Source organism: Achroia grisella, unplaced genomic scaffold (genome assembly GCF_030625045.1).
Source record: "Achroia grisella isolate CSIRO2021 unplaced genomic scaffold, CSIRO_AGI_Agris_v1 utg770, whole genome shotgun sequence".
In the NCBI taxonomy this organism is placed as follows: domain Eukaryota; kingdom Metazoa; phylum Arthropoda; class Insecta; order Lepidoptera; family Pyralidae; genus Achroia; species Achroia grisella.
This window is the reverse complement of record NW_026713016.1, coordinates 2,513,225-2,531,521: the sequence shown is the minus strand read 5'-3', so window position 1 is coordinate 2,531,521 and position 18,297 is coordinate 2,513,225. Positions and strand designations below refer to the sequence as shown.

At 34.7% G+C, this 18,297-nt stretch overlaps 1 protein-coding gene across 2 annotated transcripts in view; it reads right to left on the bottom strand.

Annotated features, from left to right (window-relative positions):
• Window positions 1-1,415: 1,415 nt before the first annotated feature.
• The window catches only part of LOC131850454 (uncharacterized), a 71,396-nt gene continuing 54,514 nt past the window's right edge, over window positions 1,416-18,297 (bottom strand). For both annotated transcript variants that reach the window (XM_059200674.1, XM_059200675.1), the window contains 5 exons: window positions 4,908-10,515; window positions 4,657-4,823; window positions 4,354-4,565; window positions 4,027-4,217; window positions 1,416-3,427 (listed from right to left, as the gene is read on the bottom strand). In XM_059200674.1, coding sequence (XP_059056657.1) covers window positions 3,203-3,427; window positions 4,027-4,217; window positions 4,354-4,565; window positions 4,657-4,823; window positions 4,908-10,487 — 6,375 coding nt within the window. In that variant the 5' untranslated portion in view covers window positions 10,488-10,515 and the 3' untranslated portion in view covers window positions 1,416-3,202. The remainder of the gene's footprint in view (window positions 3,428-4,026; window positions 4,218-4,353; window positions 4,566-4,656; window positions 4,824-4,907; window positions 10,516-18,297) is intronic.

Below are 18,297 nucleotides of genomic sequence, written 5' to 3'. Positions count from 1 at the left end.
TGACATAAACCCTAAACATTTATTTTCCCCACTGCAATAAAATCCCCCAATTTTTAAGGGTAACCACCCAAACTGACAGCACTGATTAAAAGTGATGCGAATGGAGATAAGTCAGTCTTTCAATGTTTAATCAAATCAATCTGTCGTCATTCCACTACGTACATTTTTTTTTGATATTATGTTTTACGGCTCTGTATATAAGCTCCTTTTTAGCCCAACTTTAACAAGTACGTTTATCAATATACATAACTTAACTGTACAACTACTATTACAACCTAAAATTAAAAAGCTTAATAAATATAATATAGTAACTAAAATATATTATTAAAAGGGGTCCCTTTAGGCAAAGTTCCAAAGATATTGCCAGCGTTCCCTCTTTGAATAGCTAGACCAAGGAACATAATAATCTAAAGAGAGCTAGACTAATTATTTGTCCTTTGTAGCTGCGATCGTTTATCAATTATCAATGTTGCCAGATAAATTAAATGAGTGTTTTTTATTATGTATGGATATATTAGATTAGATACGCAGTAGAATAAGAATACAAAAAATATGACTTACGTCGTTTTTTCCATAGAACAAATTTAGTCCGCATTATTCGACTAGATGGAGCATGCACACCTTTTGAGTTGTATATTCTTTGGTACACACCGTTCAAAATTAGGAATGAATGATTTTTCACAAATTGTGGTTAGAAATAAAAAAGATTGTACATATAACACAAAATTTAAATTAATTAAAATGTATTAACAATTTTTTTACGATTATTCTTTGCTAATTTTAATTTATTGAACTTTCACATAATTTCATTCTGACGGGGCGAAGTCCGCCGGGTCTTTTAGTTTATGTAGGAATGCAAATTAATTTTGTTTTTTCATATTTCTTAATTTAAGTTTATTTTCAATATATTAAGCCTGTAAAGCATATAAAATCAGAGCTTTACGAAGGCATTGCGATCATAGGAAGCGTTGATTCCAAAATATCGATTGTTTAAACGTGGCGTGTTGGTTTCCATATGAAGTCTTAATTAGGACATCTAAAATGATATACATATATTGTTATCTTGTGCTCCCGGGATTTTAAAACACATTTGGAATGAGACTATTTCTTTTTTTATATAATTGGAATCTCTAACAAACTGACAGCCCACTTAATGGTAAGTTGTAACTGTCGCCTATATACATGAACAGCTAATGCAATCAAGTTATTGTTTCTATCAAAAAAGTAGGTGTTTGGTTTGAGTATCACCTATATTTCTTCACTTCTGTGCGTCGCGGATTTTTTTCTTACTCATCCATTCTACATCCAATATCATTATAGGTAGATCCAATACATCTTAGACATCCATATCTAGATATAGGCTTATAATACGGGAACTTACTAGTATTAAATAAAATACGTACTTCAATGACCACATTTTTTATTTTCATAGTTATCAACAAGAAATATGTGTCAATAATTATAATAATACTTATACAGTAGGTACTGCTATAACAGACAGGAGTTACACAACATATTCATTCTGTGAGTATACACGCTGTATATTCCGTCGGTTCCATTTATTTTCAATAATTTCATACGATTTTCCGTACGCAAGATAATCCTCCTAATAATAAATCATCACAGATTAATCATGTACTTCTTCGTTTCTGATTTTCAATGTTAAATAAATAGGGCGGAACATGATCATATCCTATACAGTATAAAATGTCTACCATTCATTTATACAATGTTCCAAAATAGATACATTAATGTATATTGGATATAATAGTCGTGTATCAAACTAAATATCGATTAATGATATATCTGTACTCTATTGGTAGGTAGCACTTTACTGTCAATATTCAAAAAGTTACATAAGTATATGTAGCTTCAAAATAAGTTAAAAAATAATTTGTTTAATTTCCATTATTTACAATGTTAATATAAAATTGCGATATGCATTTAATAATGTATTTCAATAAATTTTCCTAATTTCTTACAAGTAAATATATATAAAAACGTAACTTTATTTCAAGAAAAATAATATTTTTACAGAAATAAACATAATTTGCAAACGATATTAGCAAACATAACAATGAACAAAAATTTGCATATGTAAAGTAGACGAATACTAGCATAATCTCAAAATAAATGATAAGTTTAATATTATATATATATATCCATTTATAAATCATTTTCTCGTCAATAAAGTTGTCAAGTGATGTATCGATGAAATAATTAATTAATAGCACTGGAAATTCTTCCGGTTCCTTCATTTTTAGGGAAAAATTTAATACATTTAATTGCATACGATGCACATTGCACTTACTCACACTAGATGCTTTAAGTACCTACAGCAATCGTGCTAAGGCTTGGTCCAACCCTGTGACTGATACTTTCACCCCCCATATACTCATATAAATTCATCTACACATGTTCGATACACGCACGTATACTATTGCACACATAGTTTAAGATTATGCTAATGACTTAAATTAGGATGTGGTAACTATATCTCTTATTTTTATCTACCAATAATTATTAATATTATACTAAAATTGTTGCCGTAGCAATTTGATATAACTATTTATTTATCTAATTCATTAAACCGTACACCAACGTTAAATAGCACCCATGAGAATATTATACATTTAAAGCAATATATATATACGCAAAAACGCTCAATGAACTATTTACAATATTTACATACCTACGTTGTTCGATAGAGGTATAGTCGAAAAGTTGAAAATATAAATCTCTCACTCTTGTCTATGGTGGAGTGTCAAGATTATGTAATGGCTGCCTTAACATAAACAGTCTCATGAAACGAATATTTATTACATTGTTCTTATATGAGATACATCTTGTTTAGATTACATTAATCAGTCGATCTAGATGAAGATCTCGTTGTTGAGCCATCCTCAATTGCCACATCCGTATACTAATACGAATCATGGTCATAATGCTGTCAGCATTATATTCATACCAGTGTGTCCATTTTATGATAGAATTATCCGTCATACACTATTATGTAAATCTACAGTCAATGTTATATTGACAATCACAATTGTTTAAATCCATGATCATTAACATAATTTATAAAAGCTCGATTTATAGTTTCCTTAAAATAATAATAACAAAACATAATGAAATTTGTAATCTGACCATTACTTTCAGTTTGTGGATATTTTCGATAAATAATGGCGAAATAAAATTAGTGTCAGCTGACAAGAATTGTTTCTATCTTGAGCAGTTGCCTAAGTTTATCGGTTACTCTGACAAGTGATACTTTAGAAGCGCGCACGTTGACTTTCTCTCCAGCGCATAGAAGTTGATGACATTGTGCTCTCTCCAAAAACTCCTGAGTACGAATCTCCCGCAGAAGTTCCTTCGGAGAACCAGATCCACAGTGTATTTGTTTCAGTAGGCTGTCCTTTGATTTGATCTGAAATATAAAATATTACTCATAAACATCTTACTAACGTTATAAATGCGAAAGTTTGAGGGTATGGATCACTCTTTCTCACTAAAACTATTGAACGGATTTGTTTAAGTGATCAGAATAATAAATTTTACGTGGATGTAACCGCGGGCATAATTACATAAATAGCAGACAAATAACAGACCATATTCTAGATTAACTCGCAACGACACGGGATTTCTGAAGTCTCTCTCCAGATAATTCTTACAAATTCAACCAACATTTAGTAACAACTTACGAAAGAAAACGGTTTGCTCCGCAGATATAATCCGCAATCAGGACATAAGAGCCAAGTCACGCCAAGATATGTTCTACATAGCTCGAATAACTAATAAATCATGGAGATGGTTTCTAGTGGCGAATTGGTACAAGTAAATGGATTAGTGGCGTTCTAAGTTACTATACTTTTATCCTATTATTTCACTGCAACTTACAAATCAAACTATTTGCCGGCTAAAATGGAGGAACTGAGGAGTACACACAATACACGACTTTTAAAAATAAGTGTAATCTTGGTAGAGATGATTATTTATTACTATATAAAAAATATTATAGTTCATTACCTGTAATACATTTGTAACATCCTGCAACAGACACCACAAGCCGTCACATGGCTGCCCAGTACCCGTTCTCAGAGTGTAAAATGGAGGAAGTGGGGCCTCCGTACATTGTATTTCTATAGTAGAATCAGGTGGTGGCGGAGGAGAAGCAGGTGGAGGTGAAGATAGCGAGTCACAGCCAATTTCTTCAAGATCTGGAAATAATATTTTTTAAGGAATTTATAGTATCTATCACTTATATGCATGAAGAGCACAAACTACTTGTGTATAATATTCATCAGTGCACACTAACTTACAGTATTATTCTATTAATTTATTTTGATAACTTACCAATAATGTCGGCTGGGTGTGGAAACCTCCAGGGCTCGACTGCTAGGCCCTGTACATCAGCAACATACAGCTTAATAAGTCTCGCTGATTGCCCTTCAGCTAATTCTTCCGGTGTCTGACCAGCATACGTTACGAGTAAAGGATCAGCGCCATATGACAAAAGAAGTCTTATCACTTCCACATGACAGTTCTCAGATGCTTCATGAAGTGGTCTGCAAATATATTATTACAGCATAAATACAACTTCGGTTTATTATGTGCTTATGATCCTAAAAACAACGTTAATACAGGTTTTACTTATACCTTATACCGCCCTGTGCTGCTGCAGATACATTTGCTCCATATTGCAGTAGTAGGCGTGCTATTCTGACGTGACCCTTAGCAGATGCAACGTGAAGTGGGGTGAAGCCTGCATTATCCTTAGCTGATGGGTCAGTTGACATTTTCTCCAGGCAATAGGCCACGCAATCCTAAAATATTTAAGTAAAAATAATAACAGTGATTACCTAATCATCTAAAATAAAAAGCCACAAACAATTTAAGTTGAAAATTACCGTGTATCCGAGTTTAGCAGCACGATGAAGATGTGTTTCTCCGATACTCTTGTTAATAATCCAGCTCTTTATTTCTTTATGAATATCATGAACAGATTCAGGACTTGGTTTCACTGCGGGTCGGCGTATCCTGTTAGTATTAGCATCCGTGTCCTCTCTGCGTATTATTTTTTTCTTCTTACGTATGTAATCAAACCCTGAACTGAATTTCCGCCTACCAAATAATCGTTTCAAACGTCTTTTCCCATCATTTATTGATAAAGAACTACTTTCTTCTTTTGATTTATCTTTATCAAGGTTAGGTCCGCTTTGCTTTTTATGTTTAAGAGAAATATCTTTAATTCGTTTATTTGGTAAAGATTTCATTAGACTATTTCTTTTCTTAAGGCGAAGTAGTCTACCTTTAGCGTCATTTCTTTTAAGTGATTTTGTGCTTCTAAGGCCGTCTCTTATTGAGCTTGATCTTCGCTTCAGTTTGTCCTTCAATATCTTTTTAGATTTAAATTTAGTCTTGGCTTCTGGTTCTTTTGGTTCTTGTTTTATCTCTATCACTTGTTCTTCTGTACTTTCGTGCGTTTCAATGCACTCATTTTCTCTACAAGAAGATGGTGGTGCAGAGGCTGGTCTTTCGTCACCAAATACTTCTTTAATTGTAGCCCTTTGTTTCAGTACTCTACTTTCAGTTCTAGTCCTAGACTTTAAAACGACTGGTGCAAATTCCTCTGTAGCACCAATTAAACCATCTGTATTTTTTATGAAAGCATTCCTAAATGCTGTGACCGTTTCTTTTCTAAAAGCACCTAAATAATATATATCTTCCATTAATTTTTCCTTTTTGGCACTGAGACTGTTTTTATTTCCATTTTTTACCAGTCCTAAACTAGGTGTCGGCAACAATTCACTCGTATTTGAATTCTTCGGTATTACTTTTGGGGTTCTTTCGTCCTTATCTTTAGATTTCTTTTTAGAATCATCTTTTTTACCACATTTTTGAATTAACACATCTACAATAGAACTACCTTTGTTTTTCGCTTTTGAAGTAGAAAATACGGTAGATGTTGAAGCTTCGGAATCGTAATGCAGTTTCTGTGGTGCAGAACAACTGGAATTTGAATCTAAGTCACTATCCAGAGTGAGCTTATCTGGACGTCTTGAATACAAGTCATCAGTAGCCGCCGATGGTGCTGAGGATGGAGCCGGAGATAGTGGGGCCGGATCAAGATCTGGAAGAGACGTAGTTCCTCGAGAAAATAATGGCCCTGATCCTTTCAAAAATGGACCACCAGACCGTCCTCTCGGTATAGCAATAAGCCTTGTAGGCATTCGTAGAGAACGTTTATATCTGTACAATTCCTCTTCCCAGCCCGGATGAAAATCAGAACCATCACCAAAGCCGGGCTTACGTATTGGAGTGGAATTATTACTTGCATTACCATTATCTTGTTTCTTTAGAGGAGATAATTTAATAGGAGATTTAACACCAAGTGCAGCTCTACTTTCTTCAGATTTTATGCTTTTTCGTATGCGTAGACGACTTGCTACACTTAAATCATCATCGTCATCACTATCTGATGTAGATTCACTATTTTGTTTTAGATTTTTATTATTGTCGATAGACAAAGATTTTCCTTTTATTCGTGACGTCTGTTTAATTAATTTACCTTTGTGTTGCTTTTCTTCTTTATCTTTTGACAAGGAATCGATCGACTTTCTATTATTCTTATTGACATCGACATCGCAACATTCTAGCTTCACGTAGGCTGATTTCTCAGATAAATCTTTAAGTAACTGATATTTAAGTCGATCATTTTGTTCCTTGTCTTTTAATAATTTGCTTTTAATAAGAGGTTCGTCGTCATCGGTAGATTCAAGTTCTTCTTTAATAATAGGTTTAGTTGTATCTTTTTCTTTTGCTTCCTTTTTAACAGTAACTGAAATTAATGTGGTAGAGTCATTTTTTTCGGATTTCATTTTCATCTTTCTAGATTTGGTTTGTTTATCGTTATCTTTACTGGCCTTCTTGTCATTCTTGAATTTTTCATTCTTATTTTCTTTTTGTTTAAGAGTATCATGCTTTTCTTTGGATATCTCTTTCTGTTCATTTTCTGAGTCCAGTTTGTTCTGAGAAACCTTCTCTTTACAATTTTGCATTATCGAAGATGATGGTTCAGTTTCATTTATTTCATATTCATCTACAGGCTCTTGTTTAATAACAACACTAGGAACTAATTCTGCTACATCTTTTTCACCTTGAATTTCTGAAGACGTCGTGGCTTCTGCAGATTGTGATTTCTTAGGTGTCTCAGTTTTATCTTCTTGTTCAAACTCCGCAGTTTCAAACCGTTTTCGTTGAGATTTCTTTTTGTGGCACCCAGTTTTCAATTGTTCCATAAAGTTGTCACATGTACTAGCCCAATCTAAATCTTCAATGGGTTCACCACTTTGAGTCACCTCGGATTCTAGGTTTTCTAAAATAGTTTCTGTTTTTATAGGTATTTCTGCATCCTTCTCTATTTCATCTATATTCATTGGTTCCGTTTTAACTTCGGGTAGAACAATATCGGTCACATTTTCACTCTTTATTACAGATTCTAGTCGAAGGTTATCTTCTCTAATTTGATTGAATAGGTGTTGTTTCTGAGATTTTGGGAGCAACTTTACTTTTTCATGCTTAGTAGGTACATCAAGTATTCTTTCAGGTTTTACATTGCTTTCCTGAGATGGTGGCATTACTTTCAATTCGGCTTTAGTTCTTATTCGTGACGCGACATCATACTCTGGCGATTTACTCTTTACCTCAGCATTATCCAATTTACTATAATCAGAATCTTGTTGTATAGAATCTACAGCTTTTGGCATTTGAATGTGGCTACCTAGGTTAGAAATATGACTTTGAATTTGTTTTGGTAAATCTTTATTAATTGGTTCATTATCATTATCTTTCGTAAGATCAGTTATTTCTATCACAGTGTCATCTCCATCGTCAATAACAATGAGATCAGGTGTATTTCTCGATTGCCTAGTTGGCTCTATGCCTCCTGATTGCTTTGTTTCTAAACTGTTTCTCAATATACTCAATACCCTTTTATCAGCAGGCACGCCATTTTGTAAATCCAAATGATTTGGATACAGGTCTCTATGACTCGGAATTTTTTGTATAACATGATGACGACTATTGCTAGATAGATTTCTGTCATGATAATGAGGGTGATAATCGGTTGTCTCTCGACTTGGGAGATCTGTAGGATAAGAATTGTTGGGATATCTATGATTAACGTGAGAATGCTGTTCACGATAAGGGTTTACAATAGGCCTCTTGTGTTCATTTTGATAAGCCTCAAATTGTTTATGACTGCTATAACTGTACACGGGTCGACTCATTAATTCATGCTGTTCTCGATCTGACTGACTCATACGTTCTATTCGACCGTTTGAAGTCCAAGTTTCATAACGTACTATCTTTTCCGGAATGTTGTTCACTATAGGACCTGCAGGACGTTTTCTCTCTTCTATTATAAAATGTCGGTCATCCCTTATTCTATTCTCAAGATGACGTTGATCATTACTTGGTCTTGTAAGATCTATTCTAGGAACATGATCAGTTCTATTCAGTGGACCGTTATATTTACTACGTTCTGAATAAATTGGATGTGGAGATTCTACAGAATAAGATTCAGGGGCCGGACGTCTTGTGTCATAGGCACCATTATATACTGCTTGGTGTGTAGACTGCACTGTGTGTGCACTGAAACTATGAGTAGATCGCTCTCTATATTGCGTGAAATTAGGAGCAAAGTCTACTTTATGACTGGCAACGTAACTTCCACTAGGAATATTTTGTCGATTATTCAATGCTGGTCGTGGTTGCAATGATAATGTTTTATTCTCTATTGATGGTGAATCGATTATATCGTCTTGAGTTGTTGATGAATCAGCAGAGTTTTTAACAGTTTTTACAGATAAATCTAGAGGAGACTCCCGTTTTTGTTTAACTGGATTCATTTGATTAACTTGTACATTTGTTGTATGAGGGGAGTCGCGCTTATGCTTAGTCTGATTCATTTGATTCACTAATGAAGTTACAGATACTGTCATACGCGCCTGCTGATTAGGGTATCCAGGCTTTGCCGTCGATCGAGCAGGTGATGTTTGAATGGGACTAGATGTTGGATATTCATAGTTAGTTTTTGGGGCTGCCGCTGGACGGTATGAAGATCTTGGTTGCACCGAGGAGTTTTGCGCGGTGGGCACCGATGCACTAGATGCATATCTTGATGTTGAAGTTGATGGAATAGGATAAGAAAAGGCTCCCCTTGAATGCGTATTCTCAATATTTCTGCTTGAAGTTGGATAATCAACCCGTGATGGTAAACGTGCTGTATCATGTGTATGGGATTGTGCTGGTACCGGAACACGATCAGATGCTCTCGAACCATAATGCTGATTTATTGTATCAACAGCAGCCTGTTTATACTGAGCCGCATGATGTGGTTCTACACGATGATTTTGAAGCGGCTGAAGAGTAGTTGAAATCGGCCGATATCCAGGATAGGCTTGTTGAGGATCATATTTTTGAGCAGGTACTGATGGATGTCTGTCATAATGTGACGATGTCCTACTATAAGGTGAGGGTTCACGACGATGCTGGAGATGAGGAGAATATATAGGGGTTGTGCGAACATCCAGCCTCTGGGATGGCGCCGTTTGTGGATGGTGTATTGGTGGAACCCGATCATTATGTAAAGGTGGTGGTTGTGCTGAAGGCATAGTATAACGCTGAGCAGGAGGACTATGCGTGGCAGTTTCACGCAGTCTTGTAGCGTTATGATGGGGCATGGAATTTGACAACCTCGCATATGTTTGTGGACTATGCCGTGCAGGCGGCATCGATGGTTGCGGTGAAGCAACCGGTGGACCATGTGAACTTCTCCCTGTGTCAGGTAAATTCGACTCATAAGGATATCGAACATATGGTTCTGGAGGTCGAGATGTGGTATAAGGATCTGGCGGGCGACCAGGTGCAAATTGATCAGGTGGCCTAGCCGTTGGCGTGGGTACTCGGTGCGCTGGTGGTCTATACTGTGTAGGAGCCTCAAGAGTCTCTGGTACTGGAGGGGGCGGTAAAGCTGCTGATGGAGGTCGAGACGGAGATTGGCAATGCACAGCAGGAGCGGGTGCGGGTGACGGTAGTGTGCACTGTGGTTTTCGAATGAAATGTGAAGGTGGCGAAAGTGTGGCTATTGGTTCCTCTTCGTCTTCGACTTCTGGCATTTCACGTCGTTTTTCGGCCGCCTCTCGCATTACTGTGGCTTTATGGATAATATGCGGCAATGGTTCCGATGGCGGTCTGGGTGGGATTGCAATAGCCATCTGCGACGGAGTGGACGGTGGAGCAGCAGCAGCGGAAGGCGGTCGTGATGAATGTGCAGGAGCGCCAGACTGAGCCGGTGCCCCCTCTTCTAGCATTGGGGTGCCAGCCGGCCAGACGCTCTGACCGGAACCTTCCGCCTGCGCCTGTTTCGGTACTCCCATGAAGTACTGGCGCATCCCTTCCATTACATTGTCGAAGCTGACATCCATACTACGAGCCCCAGTATCTACTGAATACCTGAAACAACAGTTTGTTATTAGTTAAAAAATGCGACTTATTTAGTTAAATTACAATTTTTATTATCTTATACGATTAACAGAAACAGATTCCACAGTCTAAACTCGTATCTCTGTAGAGATAATGATATCATGATATCCTTGACCTCGCGTTATCTCAATACTAAATAATGTAGTGAAATAAATATATAATAAATATGAAAATAAAAACAATCAGAAATAATGATTTTAAACACTATCGCTCTTTTGGGAGATACAGAAGATAATAAATAATTCCACGTTTTCTCTTTAACACTGATGCTTATATGATTTTTACATTATCAAATATAATGGCGGTCCATATTCACACTATGGACCGCCTGAGTGTGACGTCAGGCTGTATATACCTGACGTCGTAGTCATAAACCCCGACTAAAATTGTAGAGGTAAATTATTTTATTTATAACAAGCTGTCACCCGCGACTTGGTTAGAATATAACATTACCTATCAGAGATTATGAAGAACAAACCAAAATTATTAATAATATATTTATCATGTAAGTACTGTACTTTGATATGCATTTGATGAAAAGCTGTTTGCACTTAAATTTTATTTATTTGTTTAGATTTTGGTAATCAGAACAGTCGAAATCACAAATGTATAACCACTTTAGTATTCTATTTTAATAACGCTGCATTAAGACAATTTGTAAAAATGTTTGAACATAGCAATAATGTTATTGTGACAAAGTGCTAAGTGTTTACACATCAGAGCACAAGAACGCCGATTGTCGAAGGTGGTCTGGTGGGGTCAATATCCGGCGGCTGCCCTTGAGCGTACTTCGACCCTAAACACGAGTATACTGTACTGTACTACAGTATGCTACTACACCGGCACATTACAAACAACAATAAAAAACAACGTGAAACTTCCGCGTGCTTTTATAACAAATAAAATAACGTTGCTAAAAAGTTTGTTCACCTTTTAATCAATAGTAAATTGACCACATTTGAAATTAATACTGAATTAATCATTATAACTGTTGCAAATAAGTAATGTGTGCTTAATGCAGACTTAATACTGGCCCGTCATCTATATCAAACGATCGAATTCAAAATGACTATTATATTGACTAATGGCGTGGTTTTTAAAAAGATCAATCATAGTTTCTCAGGTATCCCCTTTTTAAATTAATATATTTATTATTGTATTGAGTAGTTTAGTCAAATTAAAAAAAATATTAATATTTAAGTACTTAGTATGAAGTTTTTATGATTATAATTCTTCCATAATCATGGTTTCTGGCGAATTCACTACAATAGGCTAACTAAATATCTCGCCAGGTTATACCGTTCGACGTTTACGGCACCAGGCGAGATTCATATTCCATATTCAACCATCTAAACAAATTAAATAAACACTGAGTTCATATGCATTTTGAATAATGGACCTGTCAATAAGGATATGTGTAACTGCATTTGGTTTGAAGCTTACCATATACTCGTACAAACTCACAAAATTCGCACTATCTCTTTCCGATACAGTGTAAATTTATTTACGTTAGTAAACACTGCACCGTGTAGGCAGTGCCCTCCCGCCCTATACCGCGGAACTTTGCCTGTCTCCGAAGCAACAGCCACCCTCAACCCTCTATCGATCACAAGCTCTAACGGTCGACGGCCCTGGTGGTGAGCATTATTGCGTTTCGTCCTTATTTATTTATTTATTTTAGAAACAATTACAGCTGTCTGTAATTTCCTAATAGGTAATATTTATTTATTATTACTAATGGTCGCCCAGTTGTCGAAATTCAACCGTAATTAATTTAATATTCAATAAGACTATAAATAAATAATATGAACGACAAATAATATTACTCTATTTACAATACAAAGTCTGTGGTCACATTTTAACAATGAACAAAAGAGTATATAAGGTTGGGTGTGGTAAATACATGGTATGGTCAAATACAAAACTTACCTATTTGAGGCCATGGTGTTATAAAATCTGATTCTATATATTTTTTTTTAATTTTGTGGTTTTTTATAATTGATAATGTAGGTTAACAAGAATGGCACAATAACCAATTAATATTAAAAGGTGATTCGAAAGCGTTTGATTTGAATGAATATTCACCGGAGAACAGACATTGCTCCCTCGTAGTTATGTACAGTCAGCTCTGTTAATACATCAAGGAATAACTTTATTAATATAATGTTGGTGTCTTCTGATGAACGTCTAATGATCTATACGCATTTCATCAAAATCCGTTCAGTAGTTTTCGCGTGAAAAGTAACAAACATACATCCATACTCACAAACTTTCGTGTTTATAATATTAATTTTAGCATTTAAAGGTGCCATATTGATGTGAACCATTGATGAACATGTACTCTTTCACTAAGTTACTCGTTTCATAAAAAAGGATTTATCCTAACTGACAATTTATTTAAAAATAGAATAACGTCTTATTTGAAACGATGATTGGTTCATCCGTCACGCTCGTGAATGGGTGCTGCTCTATTGAATACCACGAATTTGTTTTGATAAGTATTTTTTGTCTTATTTTTAGTTCGTGCTGTTTACGGAACATTTTATATTGTAATTTTTTTTTAATGTGTTAGAACTGATTTTTGTTTATTAGTACAATCGTAAAAAAATACTATACAAACGTTGTTTTCTCGCAATTATTTGTTAGTAAATGTTTATATTAAGTTTTACAATTGTTATTCCATTATTATGAGAGTACTTATTTGATTAACAACATTGTACATTTACAAGACTATGATCAGAAGTAATAATTCCATTCATGATGCTACATTTAATACGAGGCAGACTGTACCTTAGTAGTGTCATATAAATAATTATTCATGTATTGCCGTGAACTATGTAAATATCCAGTTGAAAATAAACTTGTCTTGTCGTGTCTAGTTTCGCAGAAATATATAATTGCATCAAACATAAAAGATTATTAATTCAACTGCATTGTGCTTGTGTGTTTGTGTACATTTTTTTTGTTTCAAATTGAAACAGTAGTCATGTTAGACACACACGAGCCTAAGATGAAAAAGGACATAACGTATCTTTTATCTCGTTCAGACGATAGTAGTTACGCGCAGTTGCCTAATTGATATGACGATACTGACTAATTAACTAAATAAACCGTAGACTTTGTAAGTAGTGTTCCGGTTTGTAGAGTAACTACTAGATATAGAGGCATGTTATCTCAGTAACTACTCAGTCATACTCAGTGATTTTGGGCTATGACCGCTAGAGTGAATGTGCAATAAAAAAATAAACATAAGAATTATAAAAAAATAAGTAACAAAGGAGCTAAAAATTGAACCGTTCGATGGGAGAATTTTATAAATACTGTCAAACTATATATGATGGTAGTAAGATTATACGGATGTATATAGAAGCAAACAATAAAATAACATATTCCGGAGAGATGGCTTATCAACAAATGTGTGAAGAAACACTGTACTCGCATCATCATTACAAATAACGACGGAAGTCACATTGTAACCACATAGCGGGGTGCGATCGTCGTATTATTAGAACACGTCGCTTCCAAGACTATTTGGCAATGTTCCCGTTGTAACAAGTGCTTATTGTTTCATGTGAATTACGCTGTACATTAGCTTCGGCTGTCCTCGTATGACGACTTAAGATAATATTACAATTACTATATTATATATTAATTTATATATGTAAAAATCTTATAAAAATTATAATTTTGGCTGCCATATTTCTCAAAAACTGCTTAATCAATTTTATTTAAATTATATATATATGTATACTCGGTAGGTCTGAGAACAGATTGTCATGTATTTTTGATACTCTTAAGTGATAAGGATCGTCCCTAAAATATATTATTTATTTATTACTTAACCATTTTTTTTAATATGTAACATTAAAAATACATACATCCTAAATTTCACCCTTCACCAACAACAACACCCTTTTTAATAGCTATAATAATTGATATGACAAAACAACGTTTGTGTCAACTGGCTTACATATAAAAATATGTAGCTCAAACATCTGACACGGGTTCACACTCAAACACTGACGGGTTTTTTTTAATGTTAATGGAATGGTGAATCCGCCTGCGCTAACGGTTTACGCTGGCGGGACACCAGTGGAGGATGATAAGATGAGCATGAGGTCAGGTCAGTTAGCACATTGTGACAAATTCACCAAGAATTTATCACGATGATTTCCAGGTCAACCTGACATAGTACATTGCTAGCAATGGGTATTTACTCCACATTACCAACGATCACCTTTCCGCCCAAGCTGACGGGTTACCTGATGGTAAGTGCAATATCGCCTATATACATAAATAGCCATCAGACCTCATGTGTTGCCATTCCGGAAGACCTAGGTGTCATACCTTCGGACCCTGCAAATTCACTACCTCACCATTCAAACGGAACCCAACAAGGTAAAAAGTTATTACAAGTATTTACTTGTAGTTGAAAAAGTCATGTTTCATTATGCTATTGTACGTATGAAATTATATTAATCTGTTGGGTCCATTAATCACGTCTAACTCCCCTCCCTCTCCAACAGCCAAAACCACGTGTATTTTAGTACTTAGATGTGAGTTATTAACGTGTAACAGAATTGTCGTGTCGCCGAATACTATCAGAAATGTTTTCAATTCTATAGCATGAAACTCTGCCTGGTGAGTCCTGATGAGATTGCGTGAAGCTGTGATGCCTGATAGAACTAATGTAAGGAAAAACTACTACAGACAGTAAACGGTGGGCAGTCAGCTGTAAATAGATGTGATAACCGCAGTTGTGAAAATCTAAAGCTATAACGTAGACCACAATCTAAATTAATATTTAATATAACTGTAATTTACAATGCGTTTATAAATAACTAAGCATTGAGGAAAATCTCACGACAATACATTTTAATTATATAGAAATAAATGTGACTACGATAGAAGCATAAAACTCCAATTACAATATAAATAAAACTGTTTATCAAAAATAAAAAAATATGAATGTATGTTGTATGGGTATTTGTATTGTTAATACAAATAGAACAGTCCGTCTGTCTATTACTTTTTCATACCACTAAACCAATTGTGATTATTTTTGTTCTTTATAACAAAAATAATCACAATTGGTTTAGTGGTACAGATTTTTATTGAGAAAATAAAATTGAAATATTGAATAAAACTTAAGTATTTATCAATTCTCAAGTAAGGAATATAAAACTAATAATAATGGTACTTTTGACTATAAACAAATACCTAAGTAGACACTTTTATGTATATCAAAATATGTATAAGTAGTCGAAAACATCAACTAGTGTAATATAAATACGAAGTTATTCTTGTTCGTTCGCATGTTCCGACTATATAACCTTTTTTGACCTTGGCGTGGCGAGCTGATAACGTAAAGTTTTTTTTAAATTGAATATTAAACAACATACGATTCAATTTTATTATCTTATAGCAAACTTTAATTATTTTAATATATGTTCCGGGTATGTCAACATGTTTATAAGACGTAAATGTAGCCTACTCTGAGGTACCTAAGTATTCTGTACTTCTAGCGTAATGAAGTTATACATCATACAACGAAACAAGTCTACGTTATACTACTAATAATTATTATCGAAATCAGTCTATTAAAAACGTGACAGACATAATATACGATCAGTAGATATACAGATTTAATCAATATTGATATAATATTCAGCAAAAGCTATTTCTGCATTTATAATAATCAACACAAACTAAACGGAAGTTTCTACCGTCTTAGACCATATTGTGGAATCACCTTTCAGCAATGGTATTTTTGAACCGATACGATATTGAAACTATCAAGAGCTTATGCATTCTCAAGTGGCTGACAACATAATTGTAATTCACCTGATGTTGTGAGTGCTTATGGATGGCGATAATCAGGGGGCTTCCCTGATGGTACGAGACGCTCGTTTTATAAAAAAAAAACACTGTACAAAGTCGTATAGTAGTAAGTTGCCGCTAATTCAGTCGCCAAGCAACTTGCTTCAGTTGTAGCTGCGTTTCGGTCGAAATTCGATCGGGCATATAAAGCAAAGTAATTACATTATTATTATATATAAATACAAATTATCCGTTTTTTTTCTATACTAGGTTTTTGGAACATTTCTACCTGATTGTAATTGTTTCCGTTTCCAACTATGTTTGATAAAGACCAGCGAACTGTTCTAGATAATATGTTTATATACAACGAGTAATAATAGGTAACCAATTAATCATATTACGGAAATCGGTACGATACGTTAATAGATATCTTATCAAATAAATGTTGTAATGTTTTTCTTCTCTAATTAACCTAAATGTTATTCTTTTAGGATAAATGTATATGTATTTACATATATATTATTTTAACATAATAAAGCTCATATAGACATAGATCATACAGTCCGTACAATGTACGTATTCTAGTTTTTGTGTAGGGACTGTAGTAAAAGTAAACATATAATTAATAATAATGTGTAGTAAAGAGCATTTTATATCCATACTCTGGAGTAGTATCTTGTACTTCCGATGTTCAAGGAGTTCGTCCTTGTCCTTACATGGCGACCCTGCCAGCAGCTTTAAGATAATATCGTCAAAGTTTAGCAAATTAACTTTTGAGAACGCAGTTCGACTGTATGTACTAGTAGGTAGGCTGTCAGATTACCCAAATCGTTGTCTGAAATATCACCGTCATACAAAATACCGAGTATTCCAGTACTTATGAATACTTGTATCTTTTATGTAAATTAGTTTCGTTGTTTATATCGTACATAACAGTTGGCTAAACTGTTATAAGGCCCGATAAATACGGCACCCACGGAATATGTTTTATAAAATTTAGAAGGACATAAGTAGTTTAAATCAACTTTTACCTCGGACAACCAAAATATCCCGGCTCGCGCATGCCGCGTGTAAAATCTAGTTTTAAATAAGTAGAATAGAATGATTTTTTTCTATGTAACTGATATAACTTTCAACGTATTGTAAGGATAGTTATTTAGTTATTTGAGTATGTCAGCAAAATATACTAACTATGAAGCCAACTGTACTTATTAATATGACCGTTTGGAACTCGAATAATTATGACAACCACGGCAGCGGTGTTGCGTGTAACTACATATTTATGTTAACTAAAATTGCATGTATGCACCGATGCATTGCAATATGCAATTACGTACTGCACTTTCCGTTACTATAAGTGTATCTATGGACGACGCGACTTCGTACCCGATTGATAGAGCCTATCGGTTCGGTTTATTTCTGTTTAATATGGAAATGTATAGCTTGAAAATTAGGAGTCGCATTACTAAACTATTTATTGAGTTCAAACTTTGCTCAAAGCCTTTTTCGGTAGTCTTGCCCCTAGGTAACAGAGAGATGGGATCATGGGACCCGCTATAGAGTTGGGCGTCGGAGTCACTGTGGACTGTCACTTGATCCCGTAACTTCGGCATATAGCGTTGGATGAGGGACATCTCGGAGTTTTTAATGAGTAGGAGACTTACTGTAGCCGTTTTCTTTTACTTTCTCCAAGTTAAAAAAATCTAACCATCGAATGCGAGATACGTACTAGGAACTAACTAAAACAGTTCTTCTACAAGTAACGAGCTACAAAAAAAAAACATAAATGAATCCTTTACGCAAGAGATAAGTATCTCTTAGTGTGAATCTGAAAATAAATTTTAATGGATACCTGCGTCATAACAGGAAGCCAATATACATATTTAAACTATCAGGTTTGTAGCCCGAGTTGTGATGTACGTTGATTGAACA